At 44.1% G+C, this 24188-nt stretch overlaps 1 protein-coding gene across 2 annotated transcripts in view; it reads right to left on the minus strand.

Moving 5' to 3' along the window:
• LOC139420193 (laminin subunit alpha-1-like) overlaps positions 1-24188 on the minus strand; it is an 82875-nt gene that overhangs the window by 1644 nt on the left and 57043 nt on the right. The window contains exons 29-55 of one of the 2 annotated variants that reach the window (XM_071170013.1): positions 23909-23998; positions 23586-23779; positions 21311-21453; positions 20943-21153; positions 20640-20796; positions 19914-20124; positions 19472-19588; positions 19064-19227; positions 18652-18790; positions 17765-17867; positions 15786-15902; positions 15222-15404; positions 14418-14572; positions 13623-13766; positions 13077-13358; positions 12408-12680; positions 12096-12240; positions 11387-11528; positions 10540-10654; positions 8767-8934; positions 8290-8441; positions 7754-7933; positions 7211-7400; positions 6965-7071; positions 2270-2459; positions 1904-2056; positions 1523-1676 (exon numbers count right to left, since the gene is read on the minus strand). In XM_071170013.1, the coding sequence (XP_071026114.1) occupies positions 1523-1676; positions 1904-2056; positions 2270-2459; positions 6965-7071; positions 7211-7400; positions 7754-7933; positions 8290-8441; positions 8767-8934; positions 10540-10654; positions 11387-11528; positions 12096-12240; positions 12408-12680; positions 13077-13358; positions 13623-13766; positions 14418-14572; positions 15222-15404; positions 15786-15902; positions 17765-17867; positions 18652-18790; positions 19064-19227; positions 19472-19588; positions 19914-20124; positions 20640-20796; positions 20943-21153; positions 21311-21453; positions 23586-23779; positions 23909-23998 (4379 nt within the window). Of the gene's footprint in view, positions 1-1522; positions 1677-1903; positions 2057-2269; positions 2460-6964; positions 7072-7210; positions 7401-7753; positions 7934-8289; positions 8442-8766; positions 8935-10539; positions 10655-11386; positions 11529-12095; positions 12241-12407; positions 12684-13076; positions 13359-13622; positions 13767-14417; positions 14573-15221; positions 15405-15785; positions 15903-17764; positions 17868-18651; positions 18791-19063; positions 19228-19471; positions 19589-19913; positions 20125-20639; positions 20797-20942; positions 21154-21310; positions 21454-23585; positions 23780-23908; positions 23999-24188 lie in introns of both variants that reach the window. The other variant, XM_071170012.1, reaches the window with a different exon arrangement.

Here is a 24188-nt window from a genome sequence, read left to right on the forward strand (position 1 = left end):
TCATGTAGTCAGGACATACCACTGTCATGTAGTCAGGACATACCACTGTCATGTAGTCAGGACATACCACTGTCATGTAGTCAGGACACACCACTACATACCACTGTCATGTATTCAGGACACACCACTACATACCACTGTCATGCAGTCAGGACACACCACTACATACCACTGTCATGCAGTCAGGACACACCACTACATACCACTGTCATGTAGTCAGGACATACCACTGTCATGTAGTCAGGACATACCACTGTCATGTAGTCAGGACATACCACTGTCATGTAGTCAGGACACACCACTACATACCACTGTCATGTAGTCAGGACATACCACTGTCATGTAGTCAGGACATACCACTGTCATGTAGTCAGGACATACCACTGTCATGTAGTCAGGACACACCACTACATACCACTGTCATGTATTCAGGACACACCACTACATACCACTGTCATGCAGTCAGGACACACCACTACATACCACTGTCATGCAGTCAGGACACACCACTACATACCACTGTCATGTAGTCAGGACATACCACTGTCATGTAGTCAGGACATACCACTGTCATGTAGTCAGGACATACCACTGTCATGTAGTCAGGACATACCACTGTCATGTAGTCAGGACACACCACTACATACCACTCATGCAGTCAGGACATACCACTTCATACCACTGTCATGCAGTCAGGACACACCACTACATACCACTGTCATGCAGTCAGGACATACCACTGTCATGTAGTCAGGACACACCACTACATACCACAGTCATGCAGTCAGGACACACCACTACATACCACTGTCATGCAGTCAGGACACACCACTACATACCACTGTCATGCAGTCAGGACACACCACTGTCATGCAGTCAGGACACACCACTACATACCACTGTCATGCAGTCAGGACATACCACCGTCATGTAGTCAGGACACACCACTACATACCACTGTCATGCAGTCAGGACACACCACTACATACCACTGTCATGCAGTCAGGACATACCACTGTCATGCAGTCAGGACATACCACTGTCATGCAGTCAGGACATACCACTGTCATGCAGTCAGGACATACCACTGTCATGCAGTCAGGACATACCACTGTCATGTAGTCAGGACACACCACTACATACCACTGTCATGCAGTCAGGACACACCACTGTCATGTAGTCAGGACACACCACTACATACCACTGTCATGTAGTCAGGACATACCACTTCATACCACTGTCATGCAGTCAGGACACACCACTACATACCACTGTCATGCAGTCAGGACACACATGTCCCGTAGACACTCACATAGGTGCTATAAAACATGGTCATCTATGTACTGAGCTTGTTGGTATCTTCCTAAGCATTATTCCGGTTGAAAATGGAACAGAAATGAGGACGACGTTGGATTTCCCTGACGTTTAGGGACATATTTTCTTTTACATATAGTTGGCATTTGAATCTAAAACAATGTCTGAGTATTTGCCTTAGTGCGGCATGTAATGGTGGTAGACTCACTCAGAGCAGCATATCCGCTCCCACTGAAGAAGGTCCCGTCCTGGGCTGCAGTGAAACAGTGAGCAGTCGAGTGTTCAGACACTGGCCTCTGGGTGTCAAGTTCAACGCTGTTCAGGATCACCTTCTGGATGCAGCCCGCCAAGCTGTGGGTCACCTAGATGAGGGAATATAAATATTCACATTTGGGGTTATGGATAAACATTTACTTGGCAGGAAATGTACCACCTGCTTCCAAGACCGAAACAATAATCCAAAAACAATTTTGGCACGAATAGAAAATAAAATCAAATGGTATTTGTCACATGCTCCGAATACAGTGAAATGCTTACTTAAGCAATAATGCAGTTTTAAGAATAAAGAATGTGGTGTAGTGTGACATACGTTGCCTATCTTCTTGGCGGTGTAGGTATGGGGCAGTCCTCCCAGGTACAGCTTGTTCTCCACATCCAGGGTGTTGCCTTTAGCCAGCACTGGAGCTGACGCCTGGCTGTCTACACTGATTACCACACTCTTCTTATTGAAGTCTGTCTTCACCTGCACATGGAGACACACACACGTTACAGGGTTGGGGAGAGTTGAGTCCTGACAACCTACCTGGTAATATCACTGCTTTCAGTCATGATTTCAAACTATCTTGAATTGTCGCAGTTTTGAATTGCATCCCCTGAATCGACCAAAATGCCATTTGACCCAAACAAACACTGCAATCTACTATCACTTTTGGCCCAGAAGGGTGTGGTCACTAACTGTGTGCCACTGGCCGTCGTTGACCGGCACAGGGAAGGAGGCGGTGGCGGGGCCGCTGCCCTTGTCACAGGTGAAGAACAGACGACCCCCTAGCAGCTGCAGAGTGGCGTAGTCCATCTGGTTGGCGTGGGCCATGTAGTAGATCAAACCACTCTGGGCAAAGGTACGCACAGACAGCTCCAGAGAGAAACTGTCAGGGAGAGAAACGAGAAGACATATGAAGCGTTTCAGCCACTGACAAGGCTATTTGGAGTTATCCATGATTTGCTGTAAGATAAAGACGTTTGTTAAAGGTTTGTTAGACTTCTATATTTATTTATTTTATTCCACCTTTATTTAACCAGGTAGGCAAGTTGAGAACAAGTTCTCATTTACAATTGCGTCCTGGCCAAGATAAAGCAAAGCAGTTTGACACATACAACGACACAGAGTTACACATGGAGTAAAACAAACATACAGTCAATAATACAGTATAAATAAGTCTATATACGATGTGAGCAAATGAGGTGAGATAAGGGAGGTAAAGGCAAAAAAAAAAAAGGCCATGGAAGAATGTGCAAAGTAGAAATAAAAATAATGGGGTGCAAAGGAGCAAAATAAATAAATAAATTAAATACAGTAGGGAAAGAGGTAGTTGTTTGGGCTAAATTATAGGTGGGCTATGTACAGGTGCAGTAATCTGTGAGCTGAGAGCTGAGCTCTGACAGTTGGTGCTTAAAGCTAGTGAGGGAGATAAGTGTTTCCAGTTTCAGAGATTTTTGTAGTTCGTTCCAGTCATTGGCAGCAGAGAACTGGAAGGAGAGGCGGCCAAAGAAAGAATTGGTTTTGGGGGTGACTAGAGAGCTATACCTGCTGGAGCGTGTGCTACAGGTGGGAGATGCTATGGTGACCAGCGAGCTGAGATAAGGGGGGACTTTACCTAGCAGGGTCTTGTAGATGACATGGAGCCAGTGGGTTTGGCGACGAGTATGAAGCGAGGGCCAGCCAACGAGAGCGTACAGGTCGCAATGGTGGGTAGTATATGGGGCTTTGGTGACAAAACGGATTGCACTGTGATAGACTGCATCCAATTTGTTGAGTAGGGTATTGGAGGCTATTTTGTAAATGACATCGCCAAAGTTAAGGATTGGTAGGATGGTCAGTTTTACAAGGGTATGTTTGGTAGCATGAGTGAAGGATGCTTTGTTGCGAAATAGGAAGCCAATTCTAGATTTAACTTTGGATTGGAGATGTTTGATATGGGTCTGGAAGGAGAGTTTACAGTCTAACCAGACACCTAAGTATTTGTAGTTGTCCACGTATTCTAAGTCAGAGCCGTCCAGAGTAGTGATGTTGGACAGGCGGGCAGGTGCATGTAGCGATCGGTTGAAGAGCATGCATTTAGTTTTACTTGTATTTAAGAGCAATTGGAGGCCACGGAAGGAGAGTTGTATGGCATTGAAGCTTGCCTGGAGGGTTGTTAACACAGTGTCCAACGAAGGGCCAGAAGTATACAGAATGGTGTCGTCTGCGTAGAGGTGGATCAGAGACTCACCAGCAGCAAGAGCGACCTCATTGATGTATACATAGAAGAGAGTCGGTCCAAGAATTGAACCCTGTGGCACCCCCATAAAGACTGCCAGAGGTCTGGACAGCAGACCCTCCGATTTGACACACTGAACTCTATCAGAGAAGTAGTTGGTGAACCAGGCGAGGCAATCATTTGAGAAACCAAGGCTGTCGAGTCTGCCGATGAGGATGTGGTGATTGACAGAGTCGAAAGCCTTGGCCAGATCAATGAATACGGCTGCACAGTAATGTTTCTTATCGATGGCGGTTAAGATATCGTTTAGGACCTTGAGCGTGGCTGAGGTGCACCCATGACCAGCTCTGAAACCAGATTGCATAGCAGAGAAGGTATGGTGAGATTCGAAATGGTCGGTAATCTGTTTGTTGACTTGGCTTTCGAACACCTTAGAAAGGCATGGTAGGATAGATATAGGTCTGTAGCAGTTTGGGTCAAGAGTGTCCCCCCCTTTGAAGAGGGGGATGACCGCAGCTGCTTTCCAATCTTTGGGAATCTCAGACGACACGAAAGAGAGGTTGAACAGGCTAGTAATAGGGGTGGCAACAATTTCGGCAGATAATTTTAGAAAGAAAGGGTCCAGATTGTCTAGCCCAGCTGATTTGTAGGGGTCCAGATTTTGCAGCTCTTTCAGAACATCAGCTGAACGGATTTGGGAGAAGGAGAAATGGGGAAGGCTTGGGCGAGTTGCTGTGGGGGGTGCAGTGCTGTTGACCGGGGTAGGAGTAGCAAGGTGGAAAGCATGGCCAGCCGTAGAAAAATGCTTATTGAAATTCTCAATTATAGTGGATTTATCAGTGGTGACAGTGTTTCCTATCTTCAGTGCAGTGGGCAGCTGGGAGGAGGTGTTCTTATTCTCCATGGACTTTACAGTGTCTATATAGGCAATGACGAAGTGGATATGACAATTTGTATTGCCGTGACCATCTCATAATAATCCTAATCCTTGTTGAATAAATCCACCAACCAAAAACCTAGCCTGGTCCCAGATCTTTGCGTGCTGTATAGCACAGCATGTTTGGCATGACAATGACCACAGATCTGGGACCAGGCTGTAGAAGGAGACAACAGATCTGAGAGCAGGCTATAGAAGGAGACAACAGATCTGGGACCAGGCTATAGAAGGAGACAACAGATCTGGGACCAGGCTATAGAAGGAGACTACAGATCTGGGACAGGCTATAGAAGGAGACTACAGATCTGGGACCAGGCTACAGAAGGAGACAACAGATCTGGGACCAGGCTATAGAAGGAGGCAACAGATCTGGGACCCAGGCTATAGAAGGAGGCAACAGATCTGGGACCCAGGCTATAGAAGGAGACAACAGATCTGGGACCAGGCTATAGAAGAAGACAACAGATCTGGGACCAGGCTATAGAAGGAGACAACAGATCTGGATCCAGGCTATAGACGGAGACAACAGATCTGGGACCAGGCTATAGAAGGAGACAACAGATCTGGGACCAGGCTATAGAAGGAGACAACAGATCTGGGACCAGGCTGTAGAAGGAGACAACAGATCTGGGACCAGGCTATAGAAGAAGACAACAGATCTGGGACCAGGTTATAGACGGAGACAACAGATCTGGAACCAGGCTATAGACGGAGACAACAGATCTGGAACCAGGCTATAGACGGAGACAACAGATCTGGAACCAGGCTATAGACGGAGACAACAGATCTGGGACCAGGCTATAGACGGAGACAACAGATCTGGGACCAGGCTATAGACGGAGACAACAGATCTGGGACCAGGCTATAGAAGGAGACAACAGATCTGGGACCAGGCTATAGAAGGAGACAACAGATCTGGGACCAGGCTATAGACGGAGACAACAGATCTGGGACCAGGCTATAGACGGAGACAACAGATCTGGGACCAGGCTATAGACGGAGACAACAGATCTGGGACCAGGCAAACGACGGAGACAACAGATCTGGGACCAGGCTGTAGAAGGAGACAACAGATCTGGGCTTATTGAACTGTGCCTTCCTCTCAATTACACATAATGTAGGCTACAGTGGAACACTTGAAAAGACTTCAAGCTAAGTCAATGGGAATGTGTAACATTAGCCCTGCTCGTTTCCAAGCAGAGCCAGAGTGCCTCGTGAATTATAGATACTTACTGGGACAGCAATTAAAATTCCTATCTTTAATGAAGAGATACAATATGCACTCAGGCTCAGAGAAAAGGAATCGACGATTAAGGCCTTAAGAGTGCTTTTTGCTATGCACTATACTGGATCTTACCTTCCTACGCCACTTCAATGTACTGGAATGTTGGCTTGACCCTGTTTTACACATGTAGCTATGGGCCAACTGATATCAAGGCTAAAATGTAAAAAATGAGATACAACACTATGTAAGCCTATAGAACCATAGACGTGTGAATCTGTAATATGCCATATAGAATTATAGCATATAGAATTATAGCATATAGAATATTGCATATAGAATTATAGCATATTTCATATATAATATAGAATTATAGCATATAGAATTATAGCATATAGAATATTGCATATAGAATTATAGCATATAGAATATTGCATATAGAATTATAGCATATAGAATATTGCATATAGAATTATAGCATATAGAATATTGCATATAGAATTATAGCATATTGCATATAGAATTATAGCATCTAAAATTATAGCGTATAGAATATTGCATGTAGAATTATAGCATATTGCATATAGAATTATAGCATATAGAATTATAGCGTATAGAATATCGCATATAGAATTATAGCATGTATAATATTGCATATAGAATTATACCATATAGAATAGTGCCTATAGAATTATAACATATATAATATTGCATATAGAATTATAGCATATAGAATTATAGCATATAGAATATTGCATATAGAATTATACCATATAGAATATTGCCTATAGAATTATAACATATATAATATTGCATATAGAATTATAGCATATATAATATTGCATATAGAATTATAGCATATAGAATATTGCATATAGAATTATAGCATATAGAATATTGCATATAGAATTGTGACAATCATTGAAATATCATATGTTCTGTTTGTGAAAAAGTAAGTTGCGAGATGTTGATGAAGGGAGACGGTAGTTGAATGAGCCAGGTCTTAGTACTGACCTCCTCCTCACTGTGTTGGGGTTGATGTTGAGGACCTTATGACTGTGTCTGGAGATGCCAAACTGATTGGCCTCTGGGAGGGATGTGCTGTTGTCCATCGATGCACACTGGAGAGAGACACAGAGTGACCAAAGAACAATGAAGGAAAAGTCGAGGAACTATCGATGACGACAGGGTGACCTGTTGGAAGGTGGAAGAGCTGCTGTTTATCCTAATAAGAGCTGTGTGTATTTTAGTGGGTGTTACCGTGAGCGTGCCGGGGGTGAGAGCGCTGAGCTGAGTGGGGGGTGGTGGAGGGGGTCTGGAAGGGTCCAGGGTGGGATCGGCCTCCAGGTCAGTGTCATCAGGTAGGAGGACCCTCTTAGGCCTCTCCTCCAATAGACAGCTGTCCATGTCCACGTTGTGGTACTTCACTGCAGCTGACAGGTCCAACAACCTATAGGGACACAGCACTGGTCAGAGCCTTGGGTTACTATGGATACCATCCATCTCCTGACAGTACCATGGCAATGACATCAAAGGTGTAGCGAGATAAACACACCGAAGTTCCCTGTGGGAAAATCAAGTTGTTCTATCTACCTGCTATTGTATAACATATCTATCTCCAGAACATAATGACTCTAGTCACGCCACAACTACTCATGTGTCTTTCAAGTCAAAACACATAAGCAAACCACAACACCATTTAGCTAACATTGCCTTCAAATGGCATACACTTTGACAGGGCGTATGATTCTGATATAAATTGCACTAAACATGGTTTCATAGTGTATTGGGCGTGTGACTCACTTGGCATCCAGGGCCAGGTTCCTGATGCAGCCGTAGAAGGAGGAAGTGGTTCGTAGCAGTCCGACGCCCTCTTCTGGTGGGAGGCCACCCATGTACAGAGAGGAGAAGGTCAGAGAGGCCTTCTCCGAGGACAGGCGCACTGTCTCCTGGTGGTCCTCATCCACCAGTACCGTCATCGTCCTGGATAGACGAGACACACACAGAGAACTGTCAGTAATAACTCTGCAGTGCTATTCCCCTTGGAAAAGGCTTCCTGTATATTATTCCACACTGGAATATATGATTCTTGAAAAGGTACAATATGCAATATTTACTGCTGTTCAACGGTCATTTCAAAGTGACTGTAATCCCATGGCAGTTGATTGTTATATATCCATCCTTTTATCAACCATGTGTAGGCCTATGTATAACATCAGCATACAACGATCTGATGGGAGGATCATTTCAAATGAATGTTTTCATTTAGAACCATCCATCAGCATGAAATCATAATCTGTGTTACAGCTTAATCAGTCCCTCTTCCTGGTGCCACTCACTTCCTGTTCCTCTGTAGGATGACAGAGTGCTCCTGTCCGTCACTGAAGCTCCCAGAGCGTGATTTGACCACAACCTTGTGGACGCTCCCGCCCTCCACCATGTTGACGTGAACCTCCAAGTGCCCCGACACCAGCATGACCGCCAGGAAGGGCTGGTTGGAAACCCAGAGAAGGCTGTCAATATACACTCTAATCTTAAGTCATTTTCTTGGTTAGAGAACTCCAACTAAATCATGCTACAGTCACCATAAAGCTCTCTTTACTCCTGCTATGGTGAAAAACATGGGCATACACACCAGTGGAGGCTGGTAGGAGGAGCTATAAGAGGACTCTGGCTGCAATGGAATCAATGGAACGGTATCAATCACATCAAACATCTGGAAACCACGTTTGACTCTGTGCCATGTATTCCATTCCATTACAATGAGCCCGTCCTCCTATGGCTCCTTCCACCAGTCTCCACTGATTCACACTTACCTGGCGTGCCTGTCTGCGTTTGCGGGTGCCTGCCTTGCTGAAGCCTGCCAGGATGATGCCAGTGTGGTTGCGGGTGGAGAAGGAGGCCAGCAGCTCCCCCTGGTAGCCAAGAGACATTGATGGCAGCTCCACATAGCCCTCTCTCAGTACAGACACACTGCGGATTGGCTGAAACACACAAGTTTTTTTATTTTATTTAACTTTCTTATTTACAATGACGGCCTACCAAAGGCAAAAGGCCTCCTGTAGGGACGGGGGCCTGGGATTAAAAAATAAAAACAATATAAATATAGGACAGAACACACATCACAACAAAAGTGTCACGTTAGTTCCTTTTTTATGTCTCTGTTTTAGTTTGGTCAGGGTGTGAGTTGGGGTGGGCATTCTATGTTCTGTATTCTATGTTTGTATTTCTGTGTTTGGCCTGGTATGGTTCCCAATCAGTGGCAGCTGTTTATCGTTGTCTCTGATTGAGAACCATACTTAGACAGCCTGTTTTCCCACTATGATTTGTGGGTAGTTGTTTTCTGTGTCTGTGTTTTCCATACGGAACTGTTTCGGTTTATATTTATTTCTCTTGTTCTTTTGTTTTCTGTGTTCAGTTTAATAAATATATTATGGACACTTACCACGCTGCACATTGGTCCTTTATTTCATACTCCTCATCAGAGGAAGAAGAAAATCGTAACAAAGAGAGACGACACAACATAAAGACAGACCTAAGACAACAACATGACAAGGCAGCAACATATGACAACACAGCATAGTAGCAACACAAAATGGTAGCAGCACAAAAACATAGTACAAACATTATTGGGCAAAGTCAACAGCACAAAGGGCAAGAAGGTAGAGACAACAATACATCACACAAAGCAGACACAACTGTCAGTAAGAGTGTCCATGATTTGAGTCTTTGAATGAAGAGATGGAGATAAAACTGTCCAGTTTGAGTGTTTATTGCAGCTCGTTCCAGTCGCAAGCTGTAGCGAACTGAAAAGACGAGCGACCCAGGGATGAGTGTGCTTTGGGGACCTTTCACAGAATGTGACGGGTGTTGTATGTGGAGGATGAGGGCTATTGTAGGTATCTCAGATAGGGGGGAGTGAAGCCTACGAGTTTTATAAATAAGCATCAACCAGTGCGTCTTGCGACGGGTATACAGAGATGACCAGTTTACAGAGTGAGGCTGTTACTCATAGGGAATATGGGAAGGCTTTTTCTATTCTGTGCAACAATATGCCATCATCATGTACTGCTGGGCAACTTCCTCTTTACAAAAATCAACAGCAAAAATCAAATGCCACAACTGTCACTGTCACTGTTCACTCTTCCCAATACCCCTGTCTACCTTTCATTTGTTTAGAGAGGATAAGGCCCATTAAGGAAGAAATATATAAATTAAGGTTCTTTACTTTCAGTTCTCTAGCCTCTAACACACAGCCATTGTTACCTCTAACACACAGCCATTGTTACCTCTAACACACAGCCATTGTTACCTCTAACACACAGCCTTTCTTACGTCTAACACACAGCCATTGTTACCTCTAACACACAGCCTTTCTTACCTCTAACACACAGCCTTTCTTACCTCTAACACACAGCCATTGTTACCTCTAACACACAGCCATTGTTACCTCTAACACACAGCCATTGTTACCTCTAACACACAGCCTTTCTTACCTCTAACACACAGCCTTTCTTACCTCTTAACACACAGCCTTTCTTACCTCTAACACACAGCCTTTCTTACCTCTAACACACAGTCTTTCTTACCTCTAACACACAGCCTTTCTTGACACCATAGGAGTCTCGGAGAAGGTCAAAGTTGGAGCGGGCGATCTCCATGTTTTTGATGCAGCCCACATAGGACCGTGCTACTACTTGTCTCCTGCAAAGATAATTCAATTCACAATTTACCTTATGTTAATTTACTTAATGTAGAAAAAAATTAAATACAACAACTCAAACACTAAGCTCAATATTGACATTATGCAGAAGACTAAAGGCATCCAAATACTAGCTTTGATCCTAGCAGATCTTAGCTAGGCAATGTGAACGTCTGTGCCTTGCAAACTCCCTTAAAAGCCGCAATATTACTGTTTGTCCTTCTTGACACGCCGTAGCAACAAGTACACTTCCTCAAAATAGTCTGAATGAATCTAAGATAACTCAAGAAATGTTTATTTCACTTTGACATTTTTGCCGAGGTCTTACATTCAACTAAGATGTCTGGTGCAGTATATCTCAAGTGAGAAAATGTGCATGAAAACTAGTAATTTGTCATTGAATGACAACATACACTTCATTGAAGAATCCTTACTGTTGACCAATCACTGACGAAGGGGCATAGACTTTGGCTACCGAACCTCAACAAGCCCCAAGAAAAAAATGTAGGTGCTAAAACAGCCGAAAAATCCCCTGCTGAATGCTACCCAACACCAAAATAAACAAAAACGTCAATACATTTTATGATAATATATATGCAAACTGTTTAGACTGAGAAGCATACAGTAACCTTAAGAAGCTACACCAAAAATATATTAATCACAGTAACACAATTGCATATCAACTAGGAGTATTTAGCAGGTAGGTGAAGTATGCGCCAAAGTACTTCCAGTACCTGATAGGTCGAGACATGGGCAGTCCCCCGATGTAGATTGGGTCCAGGTCGGAGCGGTTGAGATCAGAGGCGGACCCAGGAGACTCTGCCTCTATAATCTCTTTGTCTGATGAGTTGTCTGCAGCCATCACAGATATATAAGCTGGGAGGATGGAAAGAAATACAACAGTTTACTTTACATCAGACCTGGTTTCAAATACATGTATATTTAACTATCTGCTTATTTAAAATACTTTTTTTTGTGTATTTGAGTATTTTCAAATACACAGCCGTGCCTGAAACATGTGCTTTTATTTGAGTATTTGAATCGTTATTTGTAAAAACAAAATAGTGTATTTTCAAATACTTATTTCAAATACTATTTTCAAATACCTGGGTTAAATGGATGGGAGTGTATTTGAGTCAGTGTATTTGAGTATTTTCAAATACTTTCCACGTGTATTTCCTACTAGTCTTTTCAAATAAAATATATCTGAATACTTACTTTGAATGTATGTGAAAGTAATTGAGATATTTTAAATAGTATTTGAACCCAGGTCTGGTTACATACATACTATAGGCATTTCTCCAGGACAACCACTACAAAATAATAGGGATATACACAGTCTCAATAAAGCTCCAGGGGAAAAAAGCTGACTGTGACCCAGAAAATTGTGGTTGCCCGACTATACCCTATATAACTCTTAGCCTATAACCTATGAACTATGACCTTTGCGTTTGTTCCTCTGCAGGGTGATCTTGTACCAGCTGCCAGTGTTATAGGCTTTGTTGGAGGAGAGGGTCAGAGGACCAGAGCCAAGTTCAAAGGTTAGATGCACTTGGCCCTCCACCAGCTCAATGGACAGGAAGTCCCTCTGAAATAACAAGTAAATACATCAGTCAATCTTTATAGTCCCCAGAAGGTCATTTGACTTGCCACAGCAGAGGACGATAGCTTTCCACTACAGTATGTACATCTAGAAAACAAATACAGACTGTTCAGTGTGGTTGTAGTGTGTTTGTGGGCCAGCAGGGGGCGTACCGTGGCATTGGAGGCCAGGTAGAGCAGCAGGCCGTTGGGGGAGAGGGTCTTGAACAGCATGACGATGGAGGTGGAGGTGGAGCGGAGGGGTTTCTCTACAACCGAGTAGCCACTGCCATCAAAGTGGAAGGACGTCTCCTCCGTCTGCGGACTCATGAAGCAGCCGCGACACTGGCCCTCCCTCTCGGCGTAGTTCCACAGCCCGATGTTCTTCTCGTTGAGCGACGCCTCCCCCATACAGCCCTTGAACTGGGTCATCTTCACTGCGGAGGACTTCTGTGTAAAAGAGATTGAATAAATGGTTTCAGATTATCTCAGTGCTTTGCATGTCCTTTGTAATTTTGTGTCAAGCGACTTGAATGTTTATTAAAAGTTTTATTGGGGGAGAATACAGAATGATACGCGTTGTTGACGTAACCATAGGTGTGGGAAGATGTTTGGGGGTGAGGGTGCAGTGATTCTTTCGCCAATGGTGTAAGGGTGCTGAGAATGTTTTGTCGAGGGGGCTATACCGGTCCACTAATACAAGGACTAGAACATCTTTTTTATAGTGATTTGTCCCACGGTTATGGATGTAACTTGTATTGAACCAGTTCAAGCTCTCAAGGACCCAAGGTGGTGGCTAGAACCATGTCTGAGTGAAAATGACCCAGCCAGGTGTGACTGTACCTTGATCTGGCGTCCCAGGCCACCAACAAATATGAGGGTAAACTTGTTGACATCCAGGATCGTAGCAGAGCGTGGTGAGGTGGTCTTGACCGCGGGCAGGGGGTCTGACTCCAGCTGGTGGACTGACAGCGTGCCGTGCTTCCCAAAGCGTGTGGCGTTGATGCGATGCCACTTGTTGTTGTTGATCTGGATGTCGGGGTACTCCAGTTTGGCGTGGCCTGAACCCGCATCCCACAAGAACCCCACCTTGCCACGATGCATCTCCACTGCCATGAAGTCCACCTGATATACAGCACCAGTCAAACGTTGGGACAAACCTACTCATTCAAAGGTTTTTCTTTATTTGTACTATTTTCTTGTAGTAACCCAAAAGTGTTACTTTACACATGTAGTTATAGCAGTAACATTGACATACATTATAAAGGGTTTATGAAGGGTAGTTTATAGATTATTTATAACTCTCTGGTTGAATGTAGATTATATAGACTTTAGTTTAAAACAGACTTATGGGTAATCATTACGATGTACTTTCGGTGGGTGACTCACGCTGGAGCTGCTGCCCATATAGAAGAGCAGGTTGTCAGGCTCGCTGGTCTTGACGGTCATTGTTAGAGTGTTGAAGTTACTGGAGGACATCTCAGGCTTGTAGGCCCTCACACAGTCTTTGTCTGCCAGCACTGACACCTTGATCTGTATCGGCGAGAAAAGGACAATATCAGTATGTCAGTTGAAGACAGAGTGTGTTGGTCCATGTGCAGCAGGGTTCCCAAATGGCGGCCCGCAGGATGGTGGTTCTATTTGGCCACCCCAAGTTTTCGGAGTAAAAATCAAATAGTTGGACACCAGGAAATCTGAGACACGTGATTGTAATTTTGGAAATCTGAGACAAGTGATTGTAATTTTGGAAATCTGAGACAAGTGATTGTAATTTTGGAAATCTGAGACAAGTGATTGTAATTTTGGAAATCTGAGACAAGTGATTGTAATTTTGGAAATCTGAGACAAGTGATTGTAATTTTGTAAATCTGAGACAAGTGATTGTAATTTTGTAAATCTGAGACATGTGATTGTAATTTTGGAAATCTGAGACACGTGATTGTAATTTTGGAAATCTGAGACAAGTGATTGTAATTTTGGAAATCTGAGACATGTGATTGTAATTTTGGAAATCTGAGACAAGTGATTGTAATTTTGGAAATCTGAGACAAGTGATTGTAATTTTGGAAATCTGAGACATTCAAATGTATGCAAGACCCGCTCCTCTAGTTGATGAACACCTGGTGTACAGTGTGTGCGTGTGTGTTTTGAGTCTGTGTGTGTAGTCCAGCAGCAGTGACGAACCGAGGCAGCCTGTTTGCGGGCCTGGTTGATCATCTCTCTGATCTCAGACAGGTTTCTGCTCAGGTTTTCTCGCAGGGTCTTCAGGGGTTTCAGACGGTCATACAGCCTCTCGGTACGACTCTCTGCCTCATTCAGCTTAGACTCAGCAGTCCTGGCTAAGAGGGACAACAGATAGGACAGGTTAGTAATGCTAATGTCATCTTACTCATCTATGTCAGTCACATAATATGTCTAGAAATTAGCCTGTAATTGATATGTCACGATAACATGGTAATAACATTTGACTAACATTAAACAGGTATTTGGGACACTACTTGGCTTCTAATGTGGTGTGGTTGAAAGCTGGAGTCCTTAGATGCTACATACATTTTTGGACTTATAAATGAATGATTATATACCATTGCATCTTGAAGAATATAACTTGTAAATGCCTCCTGAGCATAGTTCAACTGTCACACCCCATCAAGTCGCTAACTATCAGCTTGTTTTACTCCAATGTTTGTAAAACAACATTTATAAATGTAAACAAACACTGTATATCATGGATGGTCAGTCCTTGCATCCATAGCTCTGTCTATGAATTTGTCCTGTGGTTACCTTTCTCAAGCCTCCTCCTTCAGATTTTTACCAAAATAGAGGCAAGGTTTTTGCTTTGTTATTGTTTCAACTCCGGATTCTAGATTTATTGTGGAAAGGGTGGAAGCAAAGGTGAAAAACACTGTAGAACACACTGGCATGACAAAGCTGCTAGCTATAATCTAGCTAGAACCATATTTGGTTGTCAGAAGTACATGTTAGCCCCACCGGTTGAGTGTGAGTCAGAGAACAGCTGGTTTGTGTTGGAGACGCTGATTTTGGCCTGGGCCACTGCCTTGCTGGACTCCTCCAGTCTGACCCTGAGCTCCTCCAGGTACTCCAGTGCCCTCTGCAGGGAGGAGTTGGCCATGGCAGCCTGCTCTTTGGCCTCCAGCACCTGCTCACTGGTGCCTACAGGGGGCAGCACAGTCAATGTGAGTGATGTACTGAGGTACCACATTTCATGCTGTTCTCTGTTTTCCCACTGTTTAGGGTGTCTTTGAGTCTGTGATGAAGTGTTCAATATATGACTTATGTGATAATCATTAGTTGATATCTACTATTTTCATCCAGTGGTTGAGACATTTTTCAAGTGAGAAAAAGCAGCTCAGAAAGTTGTAAAGTACAACATTGTGTTATTGTTGGTTTTAATGTAGCATTTTTGACTTGTTGTTGAATGTTGTTTTTATGACTTAACACAGGGAAGAGATCAGGAAAGTACTAGAGTGTGATGTAGGAGAAATGACACATAAAAGGACAATTATTAGGGCATCATTTGGCAGCACCACTCACCGTTGGGCCGGCTATGGAGCAGGAAGGCTGGCTGTGGGATCCGTCTGCTGGTGTTATGAAGGTCATTTATCAACAAGGCCATTCTGTCTGTCACATCACTGATGTTAGCGAGGAGACCTAGGAGAGACAGAGACATGTCACGTTTACTACAATGCAGTGCATTCGGAAAATATTTAAACCCCTTAACCCTTTCCACATTTTGTTACGTTACAGCCTTATTCTAAAATAAAAAAAATTAAAGTCATCAATCTACACACAATACACCATAATGACAACGAGAAAACAGGTTTTTCTAAATGTTTACAAATGTATACAAATTTAAAATAGATAAAAACAATAAATATTTAGCCCCAATGCTATGAGACTCGAAATTTAGCTCAGTTGGATCCTGTTTCCATTGATTGCCCTCGAAATGTTTCTACAACTTGATCGGAGTCCACCTGTGGTAAATTCAATTGATTGGACATGATTTGGAAAGGCACACACCTGTCTATATAAGGTCTCACAGTTGACAGTGCATGTCAGAGCAAAAACCAAGCCATGAGGTCGAAGTAATTGTCCATAGCTTTAAAGGTCCCCAAGAACACAGTGGGCTCCATCATTCTTAAATGGAAGAAGTTTGGAACCTCCAAGACTCTTCCGAGAGCTGTCCACCCTGCCAAACTGAGCAATCGGGGAAGAAGTGCATTAGTCAGGGAGGTGACTAAGATCCTGATGGTCACTCTGACAGAGCTCCAGAGTTCCTCTGTAGAGATGGGAGAACCTTCCAGAAGGACAACCATCTCTGCATCACTCCACCAATCAGGACTTTATGGCAAAGTTGCCAGACAGAAGACACTCCTCAGTAAAAGGTACATGACAGCCAGCTTGGAGTTTGACAAAAGGCACCTAAAGGACTCTCAGACTATCAGAAATAAGATTCTCTGGTCTAGTGAAACCAAGATTCAACTCTTTAACCTGAATGCCAAGCGTCACGTCTGGAGGAAACCTGGCACCATCCCTACGGTGAAGCATGGTGGTGGTGGCATCATGTAGTGGTGATGTTTTTTCAGCGGCAGGGAGACTAGTCAGGATTGAGGAAAAGATGAACGGAGTAAAGTATAGAGAGAGATCCTTGATGAAAACCTGCTCCAGAGCGCTCAGGACATCAGACTGGGGCGAAGCTTCACCTTCCAACAGGACAATGATGCAAAACTTTCTAAAAACCAGTTTTTGCTCCGTTATTATGGGGTATTCTGTGTAGATGGATGAGGGGAAAAAAATATTGAACCCATTTTAGAATAAGGCTAAAATGTGACAAAATGTGGATAAAGTCAAGGGGTCTGAATACTTTCCGAATGCACTTTAGTGTGTGTGTGTGTGTTTGTGTGGATGTGTTTAACTATACTTGTGTTGACCAGAAGTCCCCACAAGAATAGCAAACAAACAAAAATTTGACCAACTGAGAAAATTTTGTTAGTCCCCACAAGGTCAAATGCTATTTCTAGTAGGTTTAGGGTTAAGGTTAGCATTAGTGTTATGGTTAGAATTACATTAAGGGTTAGGAGCTAGGGTTAGTAAGGTTAGCATTAGTGTTAAGGTTAGAATTACGTTAAGGGTTAGGAGCTAGGGTTAGTTTTAGGGTTAGGAGCTAGGGTTAGTTTTAGGGTTAGGAGCTAGGGTTAGGGTTAGGGTACAGGTTAGGTTTAGAGTTAAGGTTAGGTTTTCGGGTTAGTGTAAGGGTACGGGTTAAGTTTAGAGTTAGGGTTAAGGTTAGGTTTTCGGGTTAGGGTACGGGTTAGGTTTAGAGTTAGGGTTAAGGTTAGGTTTAGAGTTAGGGTTAGGTTTTCGGGTTAGGGTAAGGGTACGGGTTAGGTTTAGGGGTTAGAGAAAATAGGATTTTGAATGGCACTGAATGGGTTAGTTGGGTACAAGACGAATGGGTAGTGTGTGTGTGTGTGTGTGTGTGTGTGTGTGTGTGTGTGTGTGCTCCAACTCACCCCCAGTGCTGTTGTTCAGGGCCAGACACTCAGCCAGTATCTTAGCACTACACTGCACAGCCTCAGATCCCAGATCAGTAAGTGACACCTCTTGCTGGGCCGTCTACAGTCAACACACACACACACACAGACACACACACACACACACAGAAAGACAGTTATTTACGGCACTACTCGTTTTCAGGTTTCTGACCCACAGCACACTGCATATCCAGTGTATAAAAAAAAATGGCCAAAGATTCCAGTCTCCCAAGTCATAGACGGTTCTCTGTGCTACCGCACGGCAAGCGGTACCGGAGCACCGAGTCTAGGACCAAAAGGCTCCTTAACAGCTTCTACCCCCAACCCATAAGACTCCTGAACAATTAATCAAATGGCCACCGGACTATTTACATTGACACCCCCCACCTTCATTTATTTTGTACACTGCAGCTACTCCCTGTTTTATTTTCTATGCATAGTCACTTCACCCTACCTATATATACAAATGACCTCAACTAACCCTAACCCCCGCACATTGACTTGGTATTGGTACCCCCTGTATATAGCCTCGTTATTGTTATCTTATTGTGTTACTTTTTATAATTTTTTACTTGAATTTATTTGGTAAATATGTTCTTAACTCTTTCTTGAACTGTATTGTTGGTTAAGGGCTTGTAAGTAAGCATTTCACGGTACACCTGTTGTATTTGGCACATCAAAGTTTCATTTGATTTGAGTTGAGAAGTTCTCTAGCCTGGTCCCAGATCTGTTTGTGCTGTCTTTCCAACTCTTATGGTGTTCGGCCATAGGAGTTGGCAGGACAGCCCAAACAGATCTGGGACCAGTCTAGTTATTCCATGATCTGATATTAATAGTGAAGGGACACTAAATGAGCGGCGACTCACCATGTTGAGGGCCATAGCAGCAGTCAGGATGGCTCGGTTAGCCATCTCCTCTGCAGGCTGGATGTTAACTCTGATGTTAGAGTTGGCATGCGCAGCACTGGTGGCTTTCAGAGTGGTATTCATCACCTCCGCTAGAGAACTACATACAGGAAGACAAGGTGAGGCTGATGTACTAAATATAGATATTTAGTCCTATTTCAAGCGCCTAATGTTTGTGATGACGAGGGATTTTGAAATACCCATAAAACCCCTTTGAAAGGGTACATATGTAGAAGTTTACACACGCACACACACACACACACACACACACACACACACACACACACACACACACACACACACACACACACACACACCCGCCGGCACACACACACATACACACCAGCCCGCCGGCACACACACACACACACACCTCTGCAGAGCCTGGGCCTTCATGCTCAGTTCTTGGGCGTGGTCCTCAGCCTTGTAGACCAGCTCCAGAGCCTCTTGCTTCCTCAGCTCCATCACCAGAGCATCCACATGCTTCCTCAACATGGGGTTCCACTGCTCCAGCTGTTCCATGGCCCCCTCCAGTTGCTTTACAAGTCGCATATAACCAAAATAAACAGTTAGAATGGACTCTGTTGCCTAAACTACATGTACCCAAATTATTTATATATATTTTTACACTGGCCAGGTTTCCTAAAAAAATTGTACAATCGCTACTGACCTCTACTGACCTTGAAATATAAAGTTTAAATCAACTAATAAAAGTTATTGACGCACAACACATGTATTTGACATGGATATGGTGGTAATATGGCGTTATGGTGTGACTTACAGAGGTGACGTTGCTCATGTCCTCTGCCAGATTGACAGCATCAGCCAGGATGTCCTGAGTCTCCTCCAGTTGTGTTTCTGCCGTCTGGTTCAGCCGGCTCACATTCTGCCTCAGACCCTACACACACACACACACACACACACACACACACACACACACACACACACACACACACACACACACACACACACACACACACACACACACACACACACACACAGTCTAAATACTTCTACTGAAAAACTGTATAGCCCCTATATAACTAAGTTGTTTGAAAATGAGTGAAATTCTAAATAAATTAACTTCACCAACCTACATTTGACATTTATATGCTTATATGTGACTAAAAATGACCAGATATAATTTGGCCTTTCTGCACATGTCAACAGTAATGACAAACTGTACTACATGTAAAGTACTTGAGTAATGTGAGTGTCCTGACCTGGTACTGTGGCAGATTGGTGTTGATGCTGCCAAGCAGGGTGTGTGTGTGGTTGTTGTTCTCCCTGGCAGTGTTCAGAAGGGCCTGGGCGTCCACTAGCTGCTGTTGTTGTTGGGTCAGACTGCTGGAGATGTTGAGGGTCTGGGACTCTATCACTCCCTGGGGCTCCTGGAGGTGCTTCTGCACCCTCTGGAGGAGAGCCTCGGCAGCCCTGCAGTTCACATAACACACAGGAGGGTTAGAATACAGTACACTACAGTCACTTCAACTATAGTACACACATAACACACAGGAGGGTTAGAATACAGTACACTACAGTCACTTCAACTATAGTACACACATAACACACAGGAGGGTTAGAATACAGTACACTACAGTCACTTCAACTATAGTACACACATAACACAGGAGGGTTAGAATACAGTACACTACAGTCACTTCAACTATAGTACACACATAACACAGGAGGGTTAGTCAGCAATACACATTCATGTACTATAGTCTAGTAACTACACTCTAATACAACTTGACTACACCAATAGAGCCCAGAGCAGTGTTCCAGTACACTCAATCACTGTAGTATAACAGGGCACAGTGTTACTTAGACCCTACAGAGCTTTTCTAGTTAAGTGGTATTAACAGTTGACGTCTGAGTGCAGAGAGCTGGTGGTTGTATGGGACTGAATCCAGAAAGGGTAGACTACTTAAAATATACGGCTAACCAACCAGAGTTCTGTAGAGACGCTGGCGTTGGCCTGGGCTAAGTCGACCACTCTGATTGTTTCCAACATGGCCGCCACCTGCTTCATTAGCCGTCTGCTCTTAGCCTCGTTCATCTCCACGTTGTCTGTCCTGTTCAGACGGCCAGCTTGCTCCGCCAGGGCTGAGCCAATCACAGAGAGGGAAGGGCTTACAGGTTAACAGCTTTGTAAACATAAATGAAAACAGTAGGCAGCATCAACAAGGATCATTTTTGACCCCATTAGCAATGGAACCCTTTTCATATAGCATGATGTCCTGTGGCAGCACCTTGTATAGCAGTCTGAATGGTGTTGATGTACTCCAGAAGCTCGGCCCCCTGGGTAACGCTGTTCTCTGTGGACCGGGCCACTTCCTCTCCATCAGCAGACACACCCATAGCCTTCTGTAGCAGTCCGTCTATGTCCTGGGTGAGGTTGGTCATGTCCTCCTCATCCCTGGTCAGGTGATAGTCTGGGCTCCTATACGAAGACATCAGAATCTAGGAGAGAAACGACGACATAAGTGTTTTACAACAGTCTTTCTCTCACTGAATGTGTACTGAGTACTTCTTAACTTAAGACAAGGCAGGAGACCGGATTAAAAAGATGATTTCAAAACCTACTGGACAGAGAGGTATAATATAACTCCTCTTTTACCTTGACCTCTTGTGTGTCGTTCTCCAAGTTGACCAGTGTGCTGTAGGGTGACAGGATGACCCCGGTCAGGTTGACAGACAGGAAGGAGCACTCTACTGCATCCAGGTCATCCAGGAGCACCCTGGTACACTCATCATCACACACTGAGGGGAGGGGGGAGAGCAAGGACATATTGTAAAGTTGCAGTTACTTGTGTGTGTGTGTGTGTGTGTGTGTGTGTGTGTGTGTGTGTGTGTGTGTGTGTGTGTGTGTGTGTGTGTGTGTGTGTGTGTGTGTGTGTGTGTGTACAGTGCATTAAAAAATGATTCAGACCCCTTGACATCTTGACATTTTCTACATTTTGCTATGTTACAGTCTTATTCTAAAATGGATGAACAGTTTTTTTCCCCACTTCATCAATCTACACAGAATACCCTATAATGACAAAGCAAAAACAAGTTTTTAGATTTGTTTTCAAATGTATTCAAAAATAAATATCACATTTACATCAGTATTCAGACCCTTTACTCAGTACTTTGTTGAAGCACCTTTGGCAGCGATTACAGCCTTGAGTTTTCTTGGGTATGACGCTACAAGCTTGGCACACCTGTATTTGGGGAGTTTCTCCCATTCTTCTCTGCAGATTGTCTCAAGCTCTGTCAGGTTGGATGGGGAGTGTTGCTGCACAGCTATTTTCAGGTCTCTCTAGAGATGTTTGATCGGGTTCAAGTCCGGGCTCTGGCTAGGCCACTCATAGACAGGCCACTCGAAGCCACTCCTGCGTTGAATGATCGTTGTCCTGATGGAACGTGAACATTCACCCCAGTCTGAGGTTTTCATCAAGGATCTCGCTGTACCTTGCTCCGTTCAGCTTTCCCTCGATACTGACTAGTCTCCCAGTCCCAGCCGCTGAAAACCAACCCCTTAGCATGATGCTGCCACCACCATGCTTCATCGTAGGGATGGTGCCAGGTTTCCTCCAGACGTAATGCCTGGCATTCAGGCCAAAGAGTTCAATCTTGGTTTCATCAGACCAGAGAATCTTGTTTCTCATGGTCAGAGTATTTTAGGTGCCTTTGGGCAAACTCCAAGCGGGCTGTCATGTGCCTTTTACTGAGGAGCGGCTTCTGTCTGGCCACTCTCCCATAAAGGCCCGATTGGTGGAGTGCTGCATAGAAGGTTGTCCTTCTGGAAGGTTCTCCCAACTCCACAGAGGAACTCTGGAGCGCTGTCAGAGCGACCATCAGGTTTTTAGTCACCTCCCTGACCATGGACCTTCTTCCCCGATTGCTCAGTTTGGCCGAGTGGCCAGCTCTAGGAAGAGTCTTGGTGGTTCAAAATTATTCCATTTAAGAATAATGGAGGCCAGTCTGCTCTTGGGGACCTTCAAATGCTGCAGAAATGTTTTGGTACCCTACCCCAGATCTGTGCCTTAACACAATCCTGTCTTGGAGCTCTACGGACAGTTCCTTCGACCTCATGGCTTGGTTTTTGCTCTGACATGCACTCTCAACTGTGGGACCTTCTATAGACGGGTGTGTGCCTTTCCAAATCATGTCCATTCAATTGAATTTACCACAGGTGGACTCCAATCAAGTTGTAGATACATCTCAAGGATGATCAATGTGTTAGGTTCTGTTATTAGAGTAGGAACTCAACTGACACTGTGAAAGCTTAAACCAAGTTTATTCTTCCCAGAGGGTCAATACAGCCGCATTAGACAAAGACATGTTCCACCCGTGGTAGTATACATACCCCACATTGGGTGGAGTCTCCTCCTCATCGCTAAACAGTGCATCATTATTGCTAGGCAGGGAGCTGAGTGATATGAGCCTTAAACGGTTCCTCCCCTTGTCAGTACTGCCACACGTGACCGTGTTCCCTGCACTCAGCACCTCCCCAGCTTCATTATGGCAGCCCTCATGACTCTTTATAACTAATGATTAATAATAGTTCAAGCTCAGAAACCAAACCTATCAAATAGAAACAGGATGCACCTGAGCTCAATTTCGAGTCTTCTAGGAAAGGGTCTGAATACTTATGTAAATAAGGTTGTTTTATTTTTATACATTTCTAAAAACCTGTTTTTGCTTAGACATTATGGGTTATTGTGTGTAGATTGATGAGGAAATGTATTTAATTTAAACATTTAATTTAAACATTTATTTCATCCATTTTAGAATATGGCTGTAAGGTAAGAAATGTGGAAAAAGGGGAAGGGTCTGTATATCTTCCGAATGCACTGTCTGTCCATATAATGGTAAGGCCTGCACAAATCAAAGAGTAGGATACTCACAGACACACTGGTCCCCGTCCAGGACGTGTCTCGCCTCGCACTGGTCACACAGGCGTCCCCTGACCCCGGCTTTACATTCACACTGGCCCGTCAGAGAGTCACACGCTGGATGGAGAGAACCTGCAGTACTACACAGACACTCTTCACACTTCCCTCCTGGACCAGACGGGTTCCCATAGTAACCCACTGAACACCTGAGAGAGGGAGAGAGAGAGAAAGAAACACATAGAGAGAGAATAAAATGGTTGTCTTAACAGTTGTATTGATGGTATGTAATGACACACTTGACATCCAACAGGCGACACTGTAGTACTCTCTCTTACCTCTCACAGTAGCGCCCCTCATAGCCGGGCTTGCAGGCGTTGCAGCGGAAGTCTCCCACCACTCCCTCTAGAGCACAGGTAGGACTGAAGCTGACACACAACAATACACCCACTATGTCAGACAGTGTTATACAGACTACAATATCTCCTCACTGCCCCCTGCTGGCTAAGACCTCTATTATCAGAGGACACTCACTGAATCCTGCTTGAACTCTACTGTAGACCAAATTAGCTTCAGCATTCTAAGGAAAACACATTTACTTATGAGATTTGATATGTG

This window comes from Oncorhynchus clarkii, chromosome 11 (assembly GCF_045791955.1).
Source record: "Oncorhynchus clarkii lewisi isolate Uvic-CL-2024 chromosome 11, UVic_Ocla_1.0, whole genome shotgun sequence".
NCBI classification, from domain to species: Eukaryota; Metazoa; Chordata; class Actinopteri; order Salmoniformes; family Salmonidae; genus Oncorhynchus; species Oncorhynchus clarkii.